Source organism: Eptatretus burgeri, chromosome 7 (assembly GCF_056783735.1).
Source record: "Eptatretus burgeri isolate ZD-2024b chromosome 7, Ebu_testis_v1, whole genome shotgun sequence".
Taxonomy (NCBI): domain Eukaryota; kingdom Metazoa; phylum Chordata; class Myxini; order Myxiniformes; family Myxinidae; genus Eptatretus; species Eptatretus burgeri.
Window position 1 is genome coordinate 14,780,790 of NC_140967.1, and position 19,359 is coordinate 14,800,148.

The 19,359-nt window shown below is 45.6% G+C and overlaps 1 protein-coding gene across 1 annotated transcript in view; it reads left to right on the forward strand.

Moving 5' to 3' along the window:
• Positions 1-19,359, forward strand: part of SUPT7L (SPT7 like, STAGA complex subunit gamma) — a 30,921-nt gene that overhangs the window by 2,539 nt on the left and 9,023 nt on the right. The window contains exons 2-3 of the mRNA XM_085887524.1: positions 1,296-1,670; positions 8,790-8,944. Coding sequence (XP_085743650.1) covers positions 1,296-1,670; positions 8,790-8,944 — 530 coding nt within the window. The remainder of the gene's footprint in view (positions 1-1,295; positions 1,671-8,789; positions 8,945-19,359) is intronic.

Here is a 19,359-nt window from a genome sequence, read left to right on the forward strand (position 1 = left end):
TGAAACTTGCCAGGTATATTGCTGGGGACCTGAACATGCGATTTTTCTAGGTTTGATATTAATCGGACAAGTGCTTACTAAGTTATGGCCATTTATTTACCAAACCAATGGCAAGACACGTTGTTGCGTGGGCGTGGCCGATGGGGAAGGGAAGCACAGCCACGTTCCCCATTACGGATTACAACGTCCGGGCTTCCGGAGAGTGATGACTTTGTGCATTCTAATAATTTCTCGATTTCTTATGCGCATTTATAGATAAACACAATGGCCCAAGTTATGATCGTTTTCATATTAGACGGTGTATAAATTTCGGGAACATCAGAGTGCTGGTATGCTCCGAACCAGGAAGTAAATTTTTTTCTCTCTTCTCTTCTCTTTTTGTTTTTCCTTGCCACGACATTGCGAAAAGGTAAAATACGTTGGCGCTAATTGAATAATTGGGTATTAAAAATAAATTGCGAATAATCGTAACTGCGAATAATATCGAACTTCCGGGTCATGCACGCGAGAGCGAAGAAACGGCCTGTGTGGTTTATTTATTTATTATTATTTATTTATTTATTTTTTACGGGTACATACTAGTAATTAAAAATACCATATTCACCGTTAATTAGTGGTTTCGCTAATTTTTTTCCACGAGTGCATGTAGCTTGGTGATGTCGAGCAACACAGAGAAAACTGAAAAATTGAATATTTTGACCCTGTAACTCAAATGATGACCAGTTCATGAACTTCGACCTGTTACCCTTGTGTGTTTATGTGCGTGTTCCTCTATCTTGATGAACGAGTGTTACCCTTGTGTGTGCTGCTTATGGATCCCTAGTCGACCCAAGGTGTTGATTCTCTGCTCCGTTGACCCTCTTGAATTCTTCAACGACATCCTCGTCACGCTCTCTTCTTTCCCAACCTCAATGGGTCTGATCCTCGAAGACATTCTTCCCATGTCTTGTGGTTACACAGACTTTGGGTCATATTCGTGGGACCTTCTCTCAGCACGTCGACGCCCATTTTTGCGATATGCGATTACTTGCTGTCAGAGATTTGTCGGATCTCAGGATCTTGGGTCTTGAAGCTCATTCGCTGTACGGTTCCATCGACCCAGTGAGGTTTTGATAAACTGACCGTACATTCTGATAGTCTACCTTGTTTACCCATCGGCGTGCCGATCTGTTGACCATTTCTGTGTCTGCATTTGTGAATCGTAACGAAGGGCAAGATTTATTTATTTAAATTTCCTGAGTTGAGGAATGTCTTCATTTTCTTTTCTGAGGAGACTGTGCACCTTTGTTTGGCAGGGGTCGAGCGCTGCCCCAGCCTGAGCTCCGTGCGGTCGAATGCCGTCGGGTTCTTGGACGCGCCGTCACATCGTTACTCGCTCACGCGGGTTTTGACACCGCGTACGAATCTGCTCTGGAGACCCTTACCGATGTGGTGCACGAATTCTACCTGAAATTGGGACTCCTGTTGCGAACGGCCTCCGACCGCGAGGCTCGCATGGGCTACACGGCTTTTCCAGACGTGATCGAGCAGGTGTTCCATGAGATTGGCATCGGTTCGAGCCTCGAGTTGCGTGGCTTTTGGCAGCGGCGTGTGCGAGACTACCATGCGTTCGTCTTGTCTGGCAGTAAACAGCTGACCGAGGAGTACGAGCGAATGCTCAATCCCTCAAGGTACGCCAGCGACGGTTGTTGGTTTTTGTTGTCGTTTGTCTGTATCACTGATTTCTTGTCATGTGCCATACGTACTGCAGAGTCGCTCGACTTTCAGCTTGCGTGTACTCGGAGCTTAACGGGTGTTTGGAAAATCAAACTTTGATCCCGAGAGGATGAATATTCGATGAGTTAACTTTTGTCCTGTGTAACGTGTGGGTGTTTTTACGGTGATGGTATCAGACGACCTGTCTGAATTTTATATTTTTTTATGGAGGAACAGCATTTCATCATAATCATTCATACTCGAGGGAGGGTGAGTCAAAAAGTCTCCACCACATGTTTTTATTTAAATAATATAACTCCAATTGAGCATGTACAAGAGCATCATTTTTCAACACACTTGGTCCATCGTTCACAAGCTTCTGTTATTCGCTCAGAAAATAAAATGTTTTTGGCTGAATGAAGATCCACACATGTACCGCTTCTTTCAATTGTTGGTCATTGGCAAGTGGCGGCCTCTTAAAACGTCTTTGAGTGGACCAAACAGGTGAAAGTCCGAAGGGACCAGGTCAGGACTTATGGAGGATGCTCCAACACCTCAAAGTTCAATTACCGGAGAGTTTCCACTGTGTGGACGGGCATTGTCATGCAACATCTTTTGACAGTCGCCCTCAGCATTTCCATTGAGTAGTTGCTTTCAACTGGTCCCAGAGTATTTCACAATAACACACATTATTTAACGTTGTTAAATAATAACACATTAAATAATTTAACACCCCCCCCCCCTCTTGATGGTGTTCCAAACTTGGGTCTTGATTCCCAGAAAAGTGTGAACGTCACTTCTCCTGCCGATGGTTGACTTATGAACTTCTTTGTGACTGGTGATGTCAGATGTTTCCACTCCATGCTTGGTGTTTGCTCTCTGTCTCATAATGGTGGATCCACGTCTCATCTCCAGTGACAATGCATCTCAAAAAAGCATTCCCTTCATGATGAAAGCAGTTCAAAAGGTTTTGGCAGATTGTCACACAGATGCACTTGTGCTCTTCTGTGAGTTGTTTTGGAACCCATATTGCATAAACTTAACAAAAGCCCAGTTGGCTGTTGATTTAATGTGCACAACCATGACTGAAGTTCAGATGTTGTGCCACTTTGTCATGAGTCGACCATCGGTTATCCAGAATCATGGCGTGGACTCGTTCAATGTTTTCTTCTATTGTGGACATGAATGGGGGTCCAGATATTTCATCAGTGATACTTGTGCGATCGTTTTTGAATGTGGTAATACAATCATACACACTCCGCTGTGATAAAGCACTGTTCCCATATTGTGCTGAAAGTCTGCGATGGATTTCTACCCCTGGTACACCTTCAGCTCACAAAAATCGTATCGCTGCAAATGGACAGCAGAGCGGTCATGTTTACTCCCTTACGGCACAACTACTGACTGTTCAAGGTTGAAACTGCTTCACAATGATGCAGACAGTTCGTGGTTGTACCTGCAAGTACAATAAGCAATGTCATCAACACAACACAGTTTTTAATAAATCATTGTACAGTGGTACCTCTACATACGAATGTTTCAGGTTACGAAGCGCCTGAACGGGAAAATATTGCCTCTAGTTACGAAGGCGTTTCAGGATACGAAGTCAAAAATGCAGTACATAACGCGCTGCTTTTCGCTGCTCCCAGAGTTTCCCGAACGTAATCAAACTTGTAGCTGCTCTGCCATTGGCTATCGCCTAAAATCTGCCTGGCAACCCTTTGCGTATGCGTGTATCCCAGCATGCTCTTCGTGTCCCCGTCCCGCTCTGTAAATATAGTTATACTGTATACAGTCTATGGTCCCGCTACGAAGTGCTCGGACAGTGTTACAGTACAGTACGCGTGTGGATTACAGTAACTTTTATTCACAATGGACCCCAAGAAAGCAATGAAGAAAAGTGGACAAGGAGAAAAGAAGAAGAAGAGTTTTTCTGGCCATACAAACAAAGCAAGAGATAATAGAAAGGTATGAAAAGGGGATGCGTTTGATTGATCTCGCAAAAGAATATGGCCGTAATATATCTACGATCGGCACGATAATAAAACAGAAGGAAGCCCTAAAAGCTACGGCTCTTTCCAAAGGCCTCTGTCATTTCCAATAGGAGGTCGGCAGTGAACGATGAGATGGAGAGGTTGTTACTCGTGTGGATAAAGGAGAAAGAGATCGCTGGTGACACAGTGACAGAGGCCATAATTTGCGCAAAGGCAACTGCCATCTTCACTGACCTCGTGAAGGAGGATACAGGCGAGGGAAATTTGCCGCAAGGACTACACCAGGAGTTTAAGGCATCGCGTGGGTGGTTCGAGAAGTTTAAAAGGAGGACTGGACTTCACTCTGTTCTTCGCCATGGCGAAATTATTTCGCTGGGAAAGGGCATGGGTCTTGAGGTGGATGACGAGGACATCAACGAGCTGATTCAGGAGCACAACGAGGAGCTTTCGACGAAGGAGCTGCAGGAATTTGAGGTGATGCAACACACCGCGGTGCAGGAGGAGTTCAAAGAGGACGAGGAGGAGGAGGAGGAGGAAGCCATTATTCCATCAGCCCAAATCAGACATTTTAGGAAAATTCCATGAAGTCTCGGAATTTGTTGAAAAGAATCACCCGGAAAAAGTGTTCACAAGTCGGGCTATCGCGCACTATGACGATGTCTGCCTCGCGCATTTCCGACGGATTGTTAAAAGCCGGCAAAAGCAGACGTCATTGGATCAATTCTTCACGAAACGCGAGGCAAAAAACTGCTGATAAGGACCAGTAAACAAAGAGGCCAAAAAGTAACGAGAATAGCAGTTAAAAGGTAAATGAATATTTTTATTATGTCCTTTATTCTTTGTTTTTTACATTATGTGCTTCTCGTTTTATGTTTATTGTGCGGTAATCTAATTTTAACATGTATTTGTTTCATGTTCTGATGCATTTTTATGATTTATTAAAAAAAAAATGTCCGAATTTTGCGGGGCTTGGAACGGATTAGCGCATTTACATTCAAAAGGCGTCTCTACTTTCGAAGATTTCAGGTTACGAAACTACTCCCAGAACGAATTAAATTCGTAAGTAGAGGTACTACTGTACATACTGTTACGAATTTCGCCCGCCCGGCGTGCGATCGGGCGCGTACCTCTAATGGCGGCCGCGTCGCCCACCGGAACAGACAATTTAGTCGTGACCCTCCTGGAACTACCGCCAGGAGCCAGTCACGGGTGGGGGTTTAACCTCACCACAACTCAGTCCGCATTATACCGCTCGAAATAGGGTGAATCGCCGAATGTCGATATACCTAAGTACCCACGCGGGTAGCGTACCGAGGAGTTGTACCACGCCGTAGGTCGACTTCTGACACAAACCGCTTAAGCGGCTCGTTCCGTGCTGCAGGGATAACCGAGCAGAGTTATCGTCGACCTCGACTTCAGATTATTTATTGGGTGTCTCCACCCACTACCAATCCCTTACGTGATGCGAGATGGAACTTTCTAACAAAGGAAAGGATGCAACAAAACGGGAAACAGTTTGACAAGCAAGCATTTTTATTTCACACGCACACAAGGCAAGCACGTATTTACAGCCATACAAGAATGCACATATAACAGTCAAAGCAAGAACAATACGCAGAGTTAAAACCGAATAGAGCAATGTACAAGCGCGTATACGGGTTTACTTAATAGACTGGTGCCACATACACACATTTACACCAAAAGCAAAGAAAACACAAGCCACCCTCACAGGCAAGGAGGCAGACAGGTCCGTGGACCAAATGAACATGGTACCAAGGTGATCGGCCAGGTCCACGAGACCGAAGGGGTCTCACCAACGCCCTCGTGGTGCGATGGCGGGCTAGCCGCAATGTCCGCGTAACGCGCCTGACTCCGTGCCCTTGGTATGGTCGGTGAGCTCCTCCAGGCGTGCGTTGCGCAGGCACGTGTTGGTCGGTCGACACCACGGTTGGGGCGGGGAGCGGACGGGGTTACCGACGCTATCTCAGCGCGGATGGGGGAAATTGTTGATGCTCGGGGTGGGAAGAGGGAAATGGCGGATGCTCTGTCCCGCTAGCGGGGTCTCGGGACCGCACCGACTCCGGCGAACTCTCGCCCCTGAGTCCTCTTCTGCGTCCCTGCTCCACGCCGCGACTCGTCCCTCGACCTCAACTCCGAGCTCCGTCCCCTTCGCCGTCCGATCCCCGCAAACACACGATTCAGACTCCACGACTTCCGACTAGCGCCACTTTCTGCACCCCTTTCTGCACACCCGAGCGGTGTTGAGCTCGCGTCTCTATAGACCGGGGGAGGAGCTTGTATGCAGATTCGTGGATCAAAACGCGCTTGGAGGTGGGGCCACACCACCCGACGTTTCGCCATTGGTCAGGCAAAAATGGGCGTGAGCCTCTCCTGATCCGTTTTCCCTCTTGCAAAGGCATCCATTTGTACCCGCGGCTCGACTCGTTTGGCAAGAATCACGGAACGGGCCCTGGACAGCACAACGTTCAGTGTTGACAGGTGGTGTGGTTGTTGGTTGTGGAATGAGAAAGGCGAAGGTGGTGGGGGGTTTTCTGTGGTGGTTTGGTTGTTGGCGGGCGTCGTTTGGGAATGGCGGTAAAGCGATGTTTGCGGGATGGAGTTGTGGAGGTAAAGAGGTGAAGGTGGTGGTGTTTGAGTTGTTGGTGGCTTAATGGTCAAAAATAACGATAGAGAAAGAAAAATGGCTAACTCGAAGCGTCGCAGCCCGGATGAATCGCACATATTCCCTCTAAACAACAGGTGTGGACTAACTACACATCAACTTATCGATATATCTTACCTGAGGACCTTTCTGGTGTATTGCAAATTTCCACAGCCGTAGAAATACTTTTCGGTGTGTGTATAATTGATGCCCCACCGGCTGTGACTGGTGTGGCCAGATTGTATTTAGCACCAACAAGTGCCATCTGCCACATGGACATATTGTGTTACGTTCACCAATCCACAACCAGGAAACACCATTGATGTTAATAAGCAGTCAGGGAAAGTATTTATGGCATTTTGGAATTCTCCTAACTTGCACCAATGTCGTGATGACGACCTCATCTCGATGACGTTATGCCTGCCAACCCCGAGGGGAATGCAGCAGTTCACGTGAGGCAAAGTCAAAAGCTGTCACCAAGCAGATGAAAAGCAAAGGTACCGACCTGGCTCGGCTCTTGTCTGGTTGTCCTTCCCTGAAAAAATACACAAACACTCCTCTGGGAGAAAATGTTATTAAGGGAAAGTTCTTTTGAATTAATCTAAACCTGGAAAATTGTATTTTTTTTATGTTTTTTTCAGACAAAAAATTCAACCTCGGTGGTGTATGGGCAACTTACCCCTTCCTCGATCGCTGTCACATTTTTCTTTTTCTTGCTGTTTTGAAATCTGTCAACTTTTTAATTTTTTTTTTTTTTATCTGTCAACCAGATCAACAATCAAAGGCTTTCTTCTTTTTCTAATTTTTTTTTTATACTGTGGTATTTTTACCATGTGTTTCTGCTCATTTTTTTCTGTGTTTAAACTGATCAATTAGCTGTTTAATTAAAAAATTTTCTTCGTCATCCCGACTACATCGATCACATTACACTTGGTTGTAATTGTACTGCTGCTACTACAATTTCTGCCGTTGATAATCACTCCCAATTATTCCCACCTTCTTGTGAGGTTGCCCGGAGGAAGTTGTTGGCCACAAACTGGCTGGTCAGGCGTGATTGAAGGAATTTGTAATTTGTTAAGGGTGCCGTCCATAATTCGCCGACTTTGCAGCGCCGACTTTCTTGAACATCCATCAACTGATGCTAGTGGACGGGTCCTCCAGCTTCACGTCCATCCAACGGATGGTGCACATCATTGATGCCTCGTCATGCCTGTGAAACACCAGGGCGAGAGTTTATTGCTGAGTGGAGATTGAAAGCCAGGCTCAACGGTTTCAACTTCTGGTTCTCCTGTCATTGTGATTACTATAGTACATGCCCGTAAAAAAAACAAACAAACAAACAAACAAACAAAAAAAAACAATAATAAATAAATAAACCACGCAGGTCGTTTCTTTCTCTCACGTGTCCGTACGTGCGTGACCCGGAAGTTCGATATTATTCGCAATTTATTTTTAATACCCAATTATTCAATTGGCGCCAACGTATTTTACCTTTTCGCAATGTCGTGGCAAGGAAAAACAAAAAGAGAAGAGAGAAAAAAAATTATTTCCGAGTTCGGAGCATACCAGCACTCTGATGTTCCCGAAATTTATACACCGTCTAATATGAAAACGATCATAACTTGTGCCTTTATGTTTATCTGTAAATGCGCATAAGAAATCGAGAAATTATTAGAATACACGAAGTCATCACTCTCCGGAAGCCCGTACGTTGTAACCCGTAATGGGGAACGCGGCTGTGCTTCCCTTCCCCATCGGCCACGCCCACGCAACAACGTGTCTTGCCATTGGTTGGTAAATAAATGGCCATAACTTGGGAAGCACTTGTCCGATTAATATCAAACCTTGAAAAGGCACATCCTCAGGTCCCCAGCAATATACCTGGCAAGTTTCAATTAGATCTGACCAGAAGTTGTCGAGAAACAGCGGACACACGCACACACACACACACACACACACACACACACACACACACACACACACACACACACACACACACACACACACACACACACACACATTGCTGGAATTATAGACAGATGATGGCATAGTGAACCTGACTTCCAACCGGGCGTAGTGGCGTGCGCTGGTAATCCGGCGACTCGGAGGCTTGGGTTGGAGGATCGCTTGAGGACGGGAGCTCTGCGCTAGGCCGCGCTATGAGAGGGTGTAGGGCAGCCCGGAATCGTGGCGAAACCCAATCCTTATCCCTGTCATAAGAGGTGACCAGGGTTGCGTCAGGATGGGCATCTGGTGTAAAACCTGTGCCAAATCAGTATGCGGATCATAACTTGTGATCCGCTGTGGCGACCCTTAACGGGAGCAGCCGAAAGAAGAAGAACTGAACCTGACTTCCATTTTCTGGTTAGTGAATCATTCGAGAAGCATGACTGTGGTGTTTTGTTTTATGTGTTTGTCTTTCACTGTGCCTCTTGCAGGTTGGTGACCGTGCAAACTTCATGGGTGAAAGAGGAACCCCTTGGGGAGCTCATCAGCTTTCCTGTGAGCGAAGAGAGTGAAGTTGAACAGGCAGGCGAGGGCGAGCTCCTTCAACTGGACATGGAGGCCTCTGAAACGACCATCAACACTGCTGGTATATTATTCATCCCTCTGACGTTTCTAGCTCACCTGTTCGAAGAACAGAGAGCTATAGCGATACCCCCGGCGTGAGCGTGAGCGTGAAAATGTTAAAGTTTTTGGTGCAAGTTATTTCGAAGCTTGCCATTCATTTAATATGTGTACTAGGTTGCTGATATTTGGCATGGAGGTTCCTTTGGGATATGTTATTGATGTTTTCCTTTCTCATGTTTTTATCTACCACACTCTTTTTTTTTTTAATTTTATTTTATTTTACTGATTACAAATACATATTTTGCTTTTTAAATTATTTGCATCAGACTTCACTGCAATGCTTAATAAAAAAATATTATTAGACTAGTCTTTTAAAAACGATAAATGTATAAACAGGCGAGCATTGGGTGGCTTTGACACAACTCTGGTTAAACATCTTTCAGTGAAATGTGCACGCAAGAACCTTGAAAGGGTTAATGTATAAGTTTGTTCATTTTTTAAATTTATTATCCCCACGTTTTTTCTAAAAAAAAAAAATACAAAAACCATGGGGATGTTGTAATTGGCATCTCCGTCCGTCCGTCACACTATCTCTTCCTTCACCATTGTGCAGAAATTGGTCGTTATGGCAAAAGGTGCGAGAGCAGTTATCATTTTGGCCCCGCCCCTTGGTGTCCTGGGGTTGGGTCAAAAGGTCAAATAGGGAAAAATGCAAATTACAGGTGGACATTGTAAAACGTTTTTAAATGAAACTTTTTGTTTGTGCAATCAACATTGGGAGACGCATTAAATGTGTCACGATTGTTTTTGGATTCGACCCACAGTTCATGCCCCAGAGGGTGGGAACTTGGGGTCACAGATGTCAAACAAGTTTTTATTTTTATTTTTTTTTTCTTCAATTTTATGCCCCGCTGATGAAGTTGCCAGAGGCATTATGTTTTCAGGTTGTTCGTCTGGCTGTCCGTCCGTCCATCATAGGTTTTCGTTACCGCGATAACCTAAGAACGGCTGAAGGGATCCAAGTCAAATTTGATACAACTATGTTTCATGATGTAAAGATGAACTGATCAGATTTTGGGGTCAAAAGGTCAATGGTCAGAGGCCAAGTGAGGTAAAAAATTTGTTACTATGCTAACTTGTGAACCAGTGGTATTTTGACCAAACTTGGTATAAATATGATGCAAAGATGAACTGATTTAGATGGCAGCATCAAGAGGTCAAAGGTCAGAGTCCGTGATGGGTTTTCATTCCCGCGATAACTTAAGAACGGCTGAAGGGATGCAAGTCAAACTTGATACAAGTATGTACAATGACGTAATATTGTGTGCTCAGGCATATCTGTCAACTGTCATTTTGTCAAATAGTGCCCTTCTCGTTTTAACTCAAAATTTGATAACGGGTCATTCCTAGCTCATGGCACTTTTGCCATCTTTCATCTTTGCTTTACGTGGGAAGCATGGGTATTTGTGATGGCACAACATCAATTTCACTCGAGTTATCTCTGCCACCAAGGGGGAACAGAGGCTATGTTTTCACCCCTGTCTGTCTGTGAGCAGGATATCTCAAAAAGTTTGGACGGATTCAGACAAAACTTGGTGGACAGGTTTGGTGTTTGACAAGAATTTTGATTAGATTTTGGTTTGTGTTCGGATGCATATCCGGCCTTTTAGGGGGATACAAAATGTGAACTGTTTAGGCTGGAAGAGGTATGTGCTCTTCCAAGTGCCGTTCTAGCTTTACGTGAAAAGATCAGAACATTAGGCAAGAGTTGTATTATCTGCAATCAAAGGTCGTCATTGGGATCACCGAGACTTGAGAAATGCACACTCACCTCAAAGCTGTCTTGCCTGGGTTTGAATCCCGACCCAGCTCTAAACTGTCATTCCAGTGTTTCACAGGCAGGGTAATTAATTATTGTGTGTCCTGTCCTTCGGATGGGCGTCCTGTCTCCTCGCATTTGTTGGTGTGCGTTCAAGATCCCATGGTGTCCTTCACGAAGAGTAGGCGAGCTATTACCGGCACCATGAACAAATTACGAATTCCTGTCTGAATCAGCAGAACAGCCATGCCTTCAGCCAATGATGCTATTCCATAGCCTTGAAGTTGGGCACCGAGGAAGGTTGGTAATGTGCCCCGCTCTCCCCCTCCCCCTCCCCCAGGACCTGGTGAGACCAACCATTTTGGAAGCTCTAAAGTGTCCCAAAACGTGTTTGATTGTTAACATTGAGGCAAACTGACCACTTTCACAGTTTTGGCCTCATTTTAAAGTGGCCACTGTCGACCTAGTTTAACCACTATCGAGCTGAAACGGAAGTGTGGTTCCTAAATGCACCACCTCTTTGTGCTTAAAGCTATAAAAGTGCAATCGCAGTCGAAACTAGAGGGCGAGCACTCGGTTGAGTGCAAAACCTCTGCTGCCAATACTGCTTGGTCACTCAAGTGAACCTGATATCCTATTCATGCAATTTAACGTCAACAGTGCTCAGAGTTGTAGTTTGCAACTTTCCCTTTTACTTTTAACTTTTACATACTCAATTCATTCGTCATAACTAGGTTCCTTGAGACAGAAATTGATTTTACGTGGGGGGGGGGGGATTGGAAATCACTTAAAACATGTAGAAATGCAAAAAAAAAAGAAATCGAAATTTGGTTGAAAAAAAAAAAGTTGCAAAAATTTTTTTTTCTCACAATTTCTTTTTTTTTGGGGGGGGGGGGGGGTTGGAAATCACTTAAAATATGTAGAAATGCAAAAAAAAAAAAATTCAAATATTTTTTTCAAATTGGCTGCCATAGTGGCCATATTGGATTTTGGACCAAGTCCAAAATCTAATGGCATGATCCTTGGACCAGACCTAACCCCCCCCCCCCACCAAGTTTCGTCGAAATCCGTCGAGTTTCTCCATAATACTGTTCACAAACAAACAAACAGAAAGGGGTGAAAACGGTAACCTCCATCCATCTTCGATGGCAGAGGTTAATGAAAACCAAGAGAACCGTGTTTTGAAGAATTTAGGACAATGTACACAGCAATGTTCCTCTACATCAGACATCAACTTTGAAGTCCAACACAATGCTATTCATGAATGGGTCTCTTGCATCCTTAACTTGCTTTAGTACCTTCTCTCTAACAATGGTAAACCAATCTATTCATCAGCAGATGCATTAGCAACTCATCTTGATAAATTTCCTTTTCATCTTCTCTATCACTAGATTCTTTATCACTGCCACTTTGAATGATATCAGCTACAATATATATCTATATATTATTTCTGTTAATGTCTGCACGTAATTTGACGTATCTCCTCCAAGATTGTTGCCACTTTCGGCATGTGGGTGCTCTGTGGTCTTATGAACAGCATGGGCTACGTGAGATCACGCCAGACGGACAAGTTTGGGAAATTTTGTTCGATTTTTTTTTTTAATTTTTACATTCGTTTGCATGGTGACGTGTAACGTCACCGCTGAGAGGCGTAATTCAGTCATTCGCTGACGTTATTACGTCTGTCGTCGACAGACCGTCACCACCGAGAGGCGTAATGCCACTCCTCGAAAACAGCGTCTGCAATGTAAAACCCTCTTCTGCACATGCTGATTACCTTAGAATGTGAATTTGACACAAAAAATGTAACAAGAAACATTGTATTTAAAGTAAAGATTTATTTAAAAAAAATATTATTTCTGTTAACATCTGCGCGTAATTTGACGTTTCTCCTCCGAAACCACTGGCAGGAATGTGCTCATTTCTCATATACTGGGGTTTCTTATTGCGACGAAGACGATGCGCTAAATTTCGAAGCTGGAATTGGATGACAACGTGGCTTCAACAAGATTTTTCAACCCATCGATGGCCGCATTTATTCCCGTTCGGTCGTCATCGCTGAACTGCTGTCCGGTAAGTGCTGCCATCTATCCAAAAAATATGAACTCGAGTAAGGGAGTGCTCATTGCATCAAACACTGAGCATAAACACAACTGATAATAAATAGTATGGCTCAGAACATCAACAATGGTTGTCATGTTTTAAAAATCAGCGTGGAAGGAGGGGAACGATGAGCACCAGCTCTGCTCACGTGATGTACCCCGATTGGCGCCTTCCCGTACTGAACACGCCATCTTCGACTGTCAATTTGTGTCTGAAATCCAACGTACATATTAAAAACACCCGAAAATAAGTTTCAATAGGCTTACGTCCAGATAACATCAAAGGCTATAATCTGAAGGTAGGGGGAACCAGGAAACTGGTATGAGGTCATCCCTTCATTGCCCTGATTCTCTTCTTTTCTTTGTTCTTCGAAAGCGCGGTGTCCGACAATAGAGTCTGTACCTTGAATGCGTGCGTGTTAACTGTTCAAATTAAAGAGGTGTTCGATTGTCGGATGCACCCAAACAACTGCCGTTCATTACATTAATTGTCAATATCAACCGCCAATATCAATTCCCACATGGAATCATCGTTACCTGTGTTGTGTCTTGCGTGTGTGATCTTCAAATTAAAGCGTCCAAGCGGTGTTCAATCGTCGGATGTGCGCCAAAAAGTGCCGTTCATTGAAATGTGCATTCTGATTCTCGGTCACCCTCCACTGCTCCTGTTCAGTCTCGGGCTAGGCCTATATCATGTTAAAGTTGCCCCATCAGAAGCCAACCTTCCAGTCACATTGCAGAGGATGCAATTTCCAGTCGGACTCGCATACTCGATGACCATAAAGAAATCCCAGGGCCAAACATTTGACAAACTCGGAATATACCTCCCACCCCCCATGTTCTCCCATGGCCAACTATATGTTGCATTTTCACGTGCAAGAGGTTACTCCTATATATGTATCAAAGATGGTCAATAATTTCTCACAAGGACTATTCAGCAACAAGACACTCACCCCAAATGTCATCTACAGGGAGGTCCTTTAGAAAACTAAGGATAGGTAACCAAAGTGCATCACATCCCTAATGACACCCTCCCCAGCTTCCCATAACATCAACTATTATGCCTCATCCACCTTTTGCCACCCAGTCAACTCCGTGCGGAGCACGGGTGTGTATATAATATATATATATATATATATATATATATATATATATATATATATATATATATATATATATATATATATATATATATATATATATATATATATATATATATATATATATATATATATATATATATATATATGAGCCCCTAACAACCATACCGGGTCATCCCATCTTGGTGTACTTTTGAGAAAAAGGGACTCAAAGTTCAGTCTCCTGTGTCACAATGAGCAAATGACAATAAAAAATACCTAAGGATAAATAACGATAAGTAATGCAGAATTTTATCTATACATGATTTAAGCAGGTAGCACATGTCCCACATGGAATCATGGGTAAAATGTGGGATGGCCCATTCAGGCTCTGGGAAGTCAGAGCCAGAGCGGTTTTTTGCTTGTATCCTTCTCAATATATTCTGATGGGTTGGCCCATTTTGGCCCTGAAAGGTATCAGTTTTGTGCACCTGAAGACGTTCATAACTCAATTTCACAAAAAAGGTGGGATGGCCCGGTATGGTTCTTAGGGGCTCATATATATATATATATATATATATATATATATATATATATATATATATATATATATATATATATATATATATATATATATATATATATATATATATATATATATATATATATATAATGTGTTGTTGTTGTTCGTCTTTCGGCTGCTCCCGTTCGGGGTCGCCACAGCGGATCATCCGTTATGATACGCATAATGATTTGGCACAGGTTTTACGCCGGATGCCCTTCCTGACGCAACCCTGGTCGCCTCTTATGACACAGGGATAAGGATTGGGTTTCACCATGATTCCGGGCTGCCCTACACCCTCTCATAGCGCGGCCCAGCACAGGGCTCCCGTCCTCAAGTGATCCTCCGAGTAGCCGGATTACAGGTGCATGCCACTACGCCCGGTATATATATATATATTGTTGCGGTCTTCGCGCCCGCCGGCGTGCGACGGCCACGTAACTCGAATCGCGGCACGTCGCCCACCGGACGGACAATCCAGTCGTGACCCTCTCGGACTAACGCCGGGAACCAGTCACGGGTGGACCTTTCGGTCTCACCGCGATCGAGCCAATCAGCCCCCGCGTGGGATAGGGTTGCTCGCCAAATTCGACCTACCTAAGTACCCACGCGGAGGGTAGACCGGGCGATCGCACCTCGCCGCAGGTCGACTTCGGACACGGGCCACTTAAGCGACCCGTTCCGTACTATCAGAATAACCGAGCGGTGTTATCGTCGACCTCGACGGTTCGATTAATTATCGGGCGTACTCAGCCCACTACCAACCCTTTACGTGAAGCAAGATGGGGATTCAATGGGGGAAAAGACGAAGCGAAGCGGGAGAACAGTTCAACAATAAAGCACATTTATTCGCGGCACACGGGAAGCACACAAATACAATTCCACCAAAAGCACACAAAAAAGAGAAAACAATTCCATTTACACAAAAAGCAAATATAAAAGTGAAAACACAGTGCAGAGCTAATACCGACTACCGAGCACACGGCAACACTTATACAATTCTACTTCACAGACGGCGCCGACAACACATACCCAAAACCAAGGAAAAGAAATCCCCCAAGAATGAGGTAGGCCTGGGGCCGAGACCGGGTCGGGCCTACCCGTCTGGTGATGAGACGCGGAGCGGCGATGGCCCCGCAACCCGCGGGCCTCGTGGACAGTGCCTGGCAAGGGGGTGGGAACGGGGCCCCCTTGGTCGCACTATCTCAGCGCGGGGGGAAACAGGAGGGGGTTGCTGATGCTCGGGGTATAGAGGATCTTTATTATGTGCGACGAGCGTCTCCACCTCGGCCAGGTCGCGCTGTCGGCCTCCTTCGGGTGCAGCTTCCTGCACGACGCGAGCACCCCCTCGTCTGGTGTCGCCGCCTTTCTACCGCTCCGTCCCCTCCGTTCCGACTCCAACGCACACGACGAGCAGCTCCACCGCCCGCGAAGTCTTGACCCTCTGCTTCCGACTCTCCTCTTCTTGACTCTCCGACCTCGTTCTGCTGACTCTCCCTCGTTCTCTCTTGCGACTCTCCTCTTCTTGACTCTCCGACCCGTTCTGCTGACTCTCTCGTTCCTCGTTCTGACTGACGAACACCGTCCTTTTATCCCCCCCCCGTAACTTCGCCTTTGACCCCCTCCCTTTGACCTTTCACCTCGCTCCCCATTGGCCCGAGAAAAAGTGGGCGTGAAGGCTTTTTGATCCACAAATTTGCATATATCGATCGCCCTGGGGGCGGGGCCAATTCGCCCCTCGCTCACCGATTGGACGGCAAAAAGTGGGCGTGTGTCGTTTTCGATCCGTTTTTGAAGCAGAAAATCCGTGATTTTGTACACGCTGTTCGACGCGCGTTCTGCATGAGTCCAACACCGGTACCCACAGCGGGGCAAGAACGGTGGCGATGCTACGGTTGTGAGGTGTGCGTGAAGGTCGTGGCGGTTGTGGTGAAGCGGTGGTTGTGGTGAAGCGGTGGTTGTGGTCGGTGGTTGATGTTGTGGTTGTGATCATGGCGGTTGGTCCAAAATAAAGATAGTAAAAGAAAAACGGCTATCCTAAAGAGTCGCAGCACGTATAAATGACATGTATTCCCACTAGACAACGGGTTTGGGCCTAACTACACATGCACTTACCGAGATACCTCACCTAAGGGACCTGAATGGTGGTTTGCGAATCTGGTAACCACAACAATATATTTCTTGTTGAGGAAATTTGCAAACCACCATTCAGGTCCCGTAGGTGAGATATCTCTGAAAGTACATGTGTAGTTAGCCCAAACCCGTTGTTTAGAGGGAATAAATGTGATTCATTCGGGCTGCGACCCTTTGAGATAGCCGTTTTTCTGTTCTATCTTTATTTTGAACCAACCATGTCTCAACCGCCATCACACAACAACCACCAACCACAACGCCGCTTCACAACAACAACAACGCCAACAGCCACGATCTTTACCTTCACAACTCGCTCCCGCAAACATCGCATCACCGCCATTCCAAACGGCACCAGGGCCATAAACCACCACCATAAACCCTCCACCACCTTCACCTCTCTCCTTCTGCGGCCATTCCCGCACCACCTGTGAGCACCGAGCGTCAGGCTGTCCTGGGCTCGTACGGGATGCGCTCCGAGCCGCGAGTGCAAAATGCAGCCTTTCCGAGGAGAATTCGGATCAGGAATGCTACACGCCCACTTCTGATCCGTCCAATCAGCAAGCGTAGGGCGGTTTGGCTCCGCCGTCGGTGTAGAATCGAGATATGCAAATTCTAGGATCAAGGGATATTCACGCCCCTTTTTCTCCGTCCAATGGGCGAGCGTGGCTCCACCCCCGAGCTCGTTCTGATCCAGAAATTTGCATATGGGTTCTCCTGCCGGCCTATAAACCGCCGAGCGCGGGGCGAATCTTGGCAGAGTCGGTTTGGGCAGAGTCGGCCTTGGAAGAGCGGAGAGTGGCAGAAAAGGCAGAGTCGGCCTTGGAAGAGCGGAGAGTGGCAGAAGAGCGGAGAGTTTTGGGCAGAGGCAGTTTGGAGCGCGGAGTGGAGTCGGGAGGCGAGAGCGTCCCGGTGGTTTTCGGCAGTCGACTGAGGAGAATTGGGGGAAGAGACCGAGGAGCTCGGGTCCAAGGCAAGGAAGACTGCGGTCGGCGACGAGGTCGCGGTGGAATCACTCGTCACGGGACCCAAGCAAGCCAGCTATACTCTTTCCCCAGAGCATCAACAATTCCCCCCCCTTTTTCCCTCGCGCTGAGATAGTGCGAAAAGGGGGCCCCGTTCCCACCCCACTCCAAGCAGTGCCAATGAAACCCGCGAAGGAGCAAGAAGTCGGGGCACCGCCGCGCTGCCACATTTGCGGCTCATCACAAAGACGCGGGTAGGACCCACCCGGTCTCGCGGACCTGACCGCTCTTTCAGGCCCTGTCTGCCCCCTTGTCTTTGAGGGTGGCCTTTTCTTTTGTTTCTGTGTAAACGTGTGTGTGTGGCGCCAATCTGGTGAAGTAAAACTGTTAAGTGTTGCCGTGTGTCGGTCTTGGTCGGTTGTTGCTCTGCGTCGTCGTTGCTTTATTGTTTTTCTTTTGTTACATTTGCTTTTTGTGCGTAATTGTTTTAATTGTACATGTGTGCTTCCCGTGTCCCGCGGAATAAATGTGCATCATGTTGAACTGTTTTCCCGTTTCGCTTCGTCTTTTCTTTAATTGAATCTCCATCTTGCTTCACGTAAAGGGTTGGTAGTGGGCTTACAGATTGATAAATCAGCATATGTATTCCAGCATATAAACAAGAGCAAGAATTGCTTTGCAATGAAAGTCCCCTACCGATGTGATATTTCCGAAGTCCAAAAAAGGCATTACACTGTGAACTAGAAGAGTACACGGTAGAGCGCATACCTCTGCCCCATAATGCCTGATCCACGAGAACATATTGGGTCCAATACATTTTTGAAAGGTCATGCTATATATCGTTTTTGGCTCAATCTCTCAATAGTGATGAATCACTTTTAAAATCACTCACGTAAAGGGTTGGTCGAGGCCGACGATAACACCGCTTGGTTATCCCGATAGTACGGAACGGGTCGCTTAAGCGGCCCGTGTCCAGGGTCGACCTGCGGCGAGGTGCGATCGTCCGGTCTACCCTCCGTGTGGGTACTTAGGTAGGTCGAGTTTGGCGAACAACCCTATCCCACGTGGGTGGCCGATTGGCACGATCGTGGTGAGGCCGAAAGGCTCACCCGTGACTAGCTCCCGGCATAAGTCAGAGAGGGTCACGACAGAATTGTCCGTCCGGTGTGCGACGTGCCGCGAATCGAGTCACGTGGCCGTTCGCACGCCGGCGGGCGCGAATTCGCAACTATATATATATATATATATATATATATATATATATATATATATATATATATATATATATATATATATATATATATATATATATATATATATATATATATATATATATATATATATTCCACCAGTCAAAAGTTTTAGAACACCCCCATTTTTCCAGTTTTTACTGAAATTTAAGCAGTTTAATGTTTCAATGTACTCTGAAATTAAAGCATAGAACAAATAAACAATTGCAGATAAAAAAATCATGGAATCGTTTTGTTGAACAAAATTTAATCTGTATTTTTGACTCGTCAAAGTAGTCACCTTTTGCAGATATAACAGCCGAACATACTCATGGCATTCTTTCGACAATGGAAATAAAATATTGTTCGGAAAGTTCTTGCAACACTGTTGCAGAAGTTCCCACAAATGTGTAGTACTTGTAGATTGTTTTGCTTTCACCCTTCTGTCCAGTTCATCCCAAACCAGCTCGATGGGGTTTAAGTCCTGAGACTGTGCTGGCTATTCAATGATTTGAAGCCGACCGTCTTGTTCTTTTCTTTTAAGGTAGTTC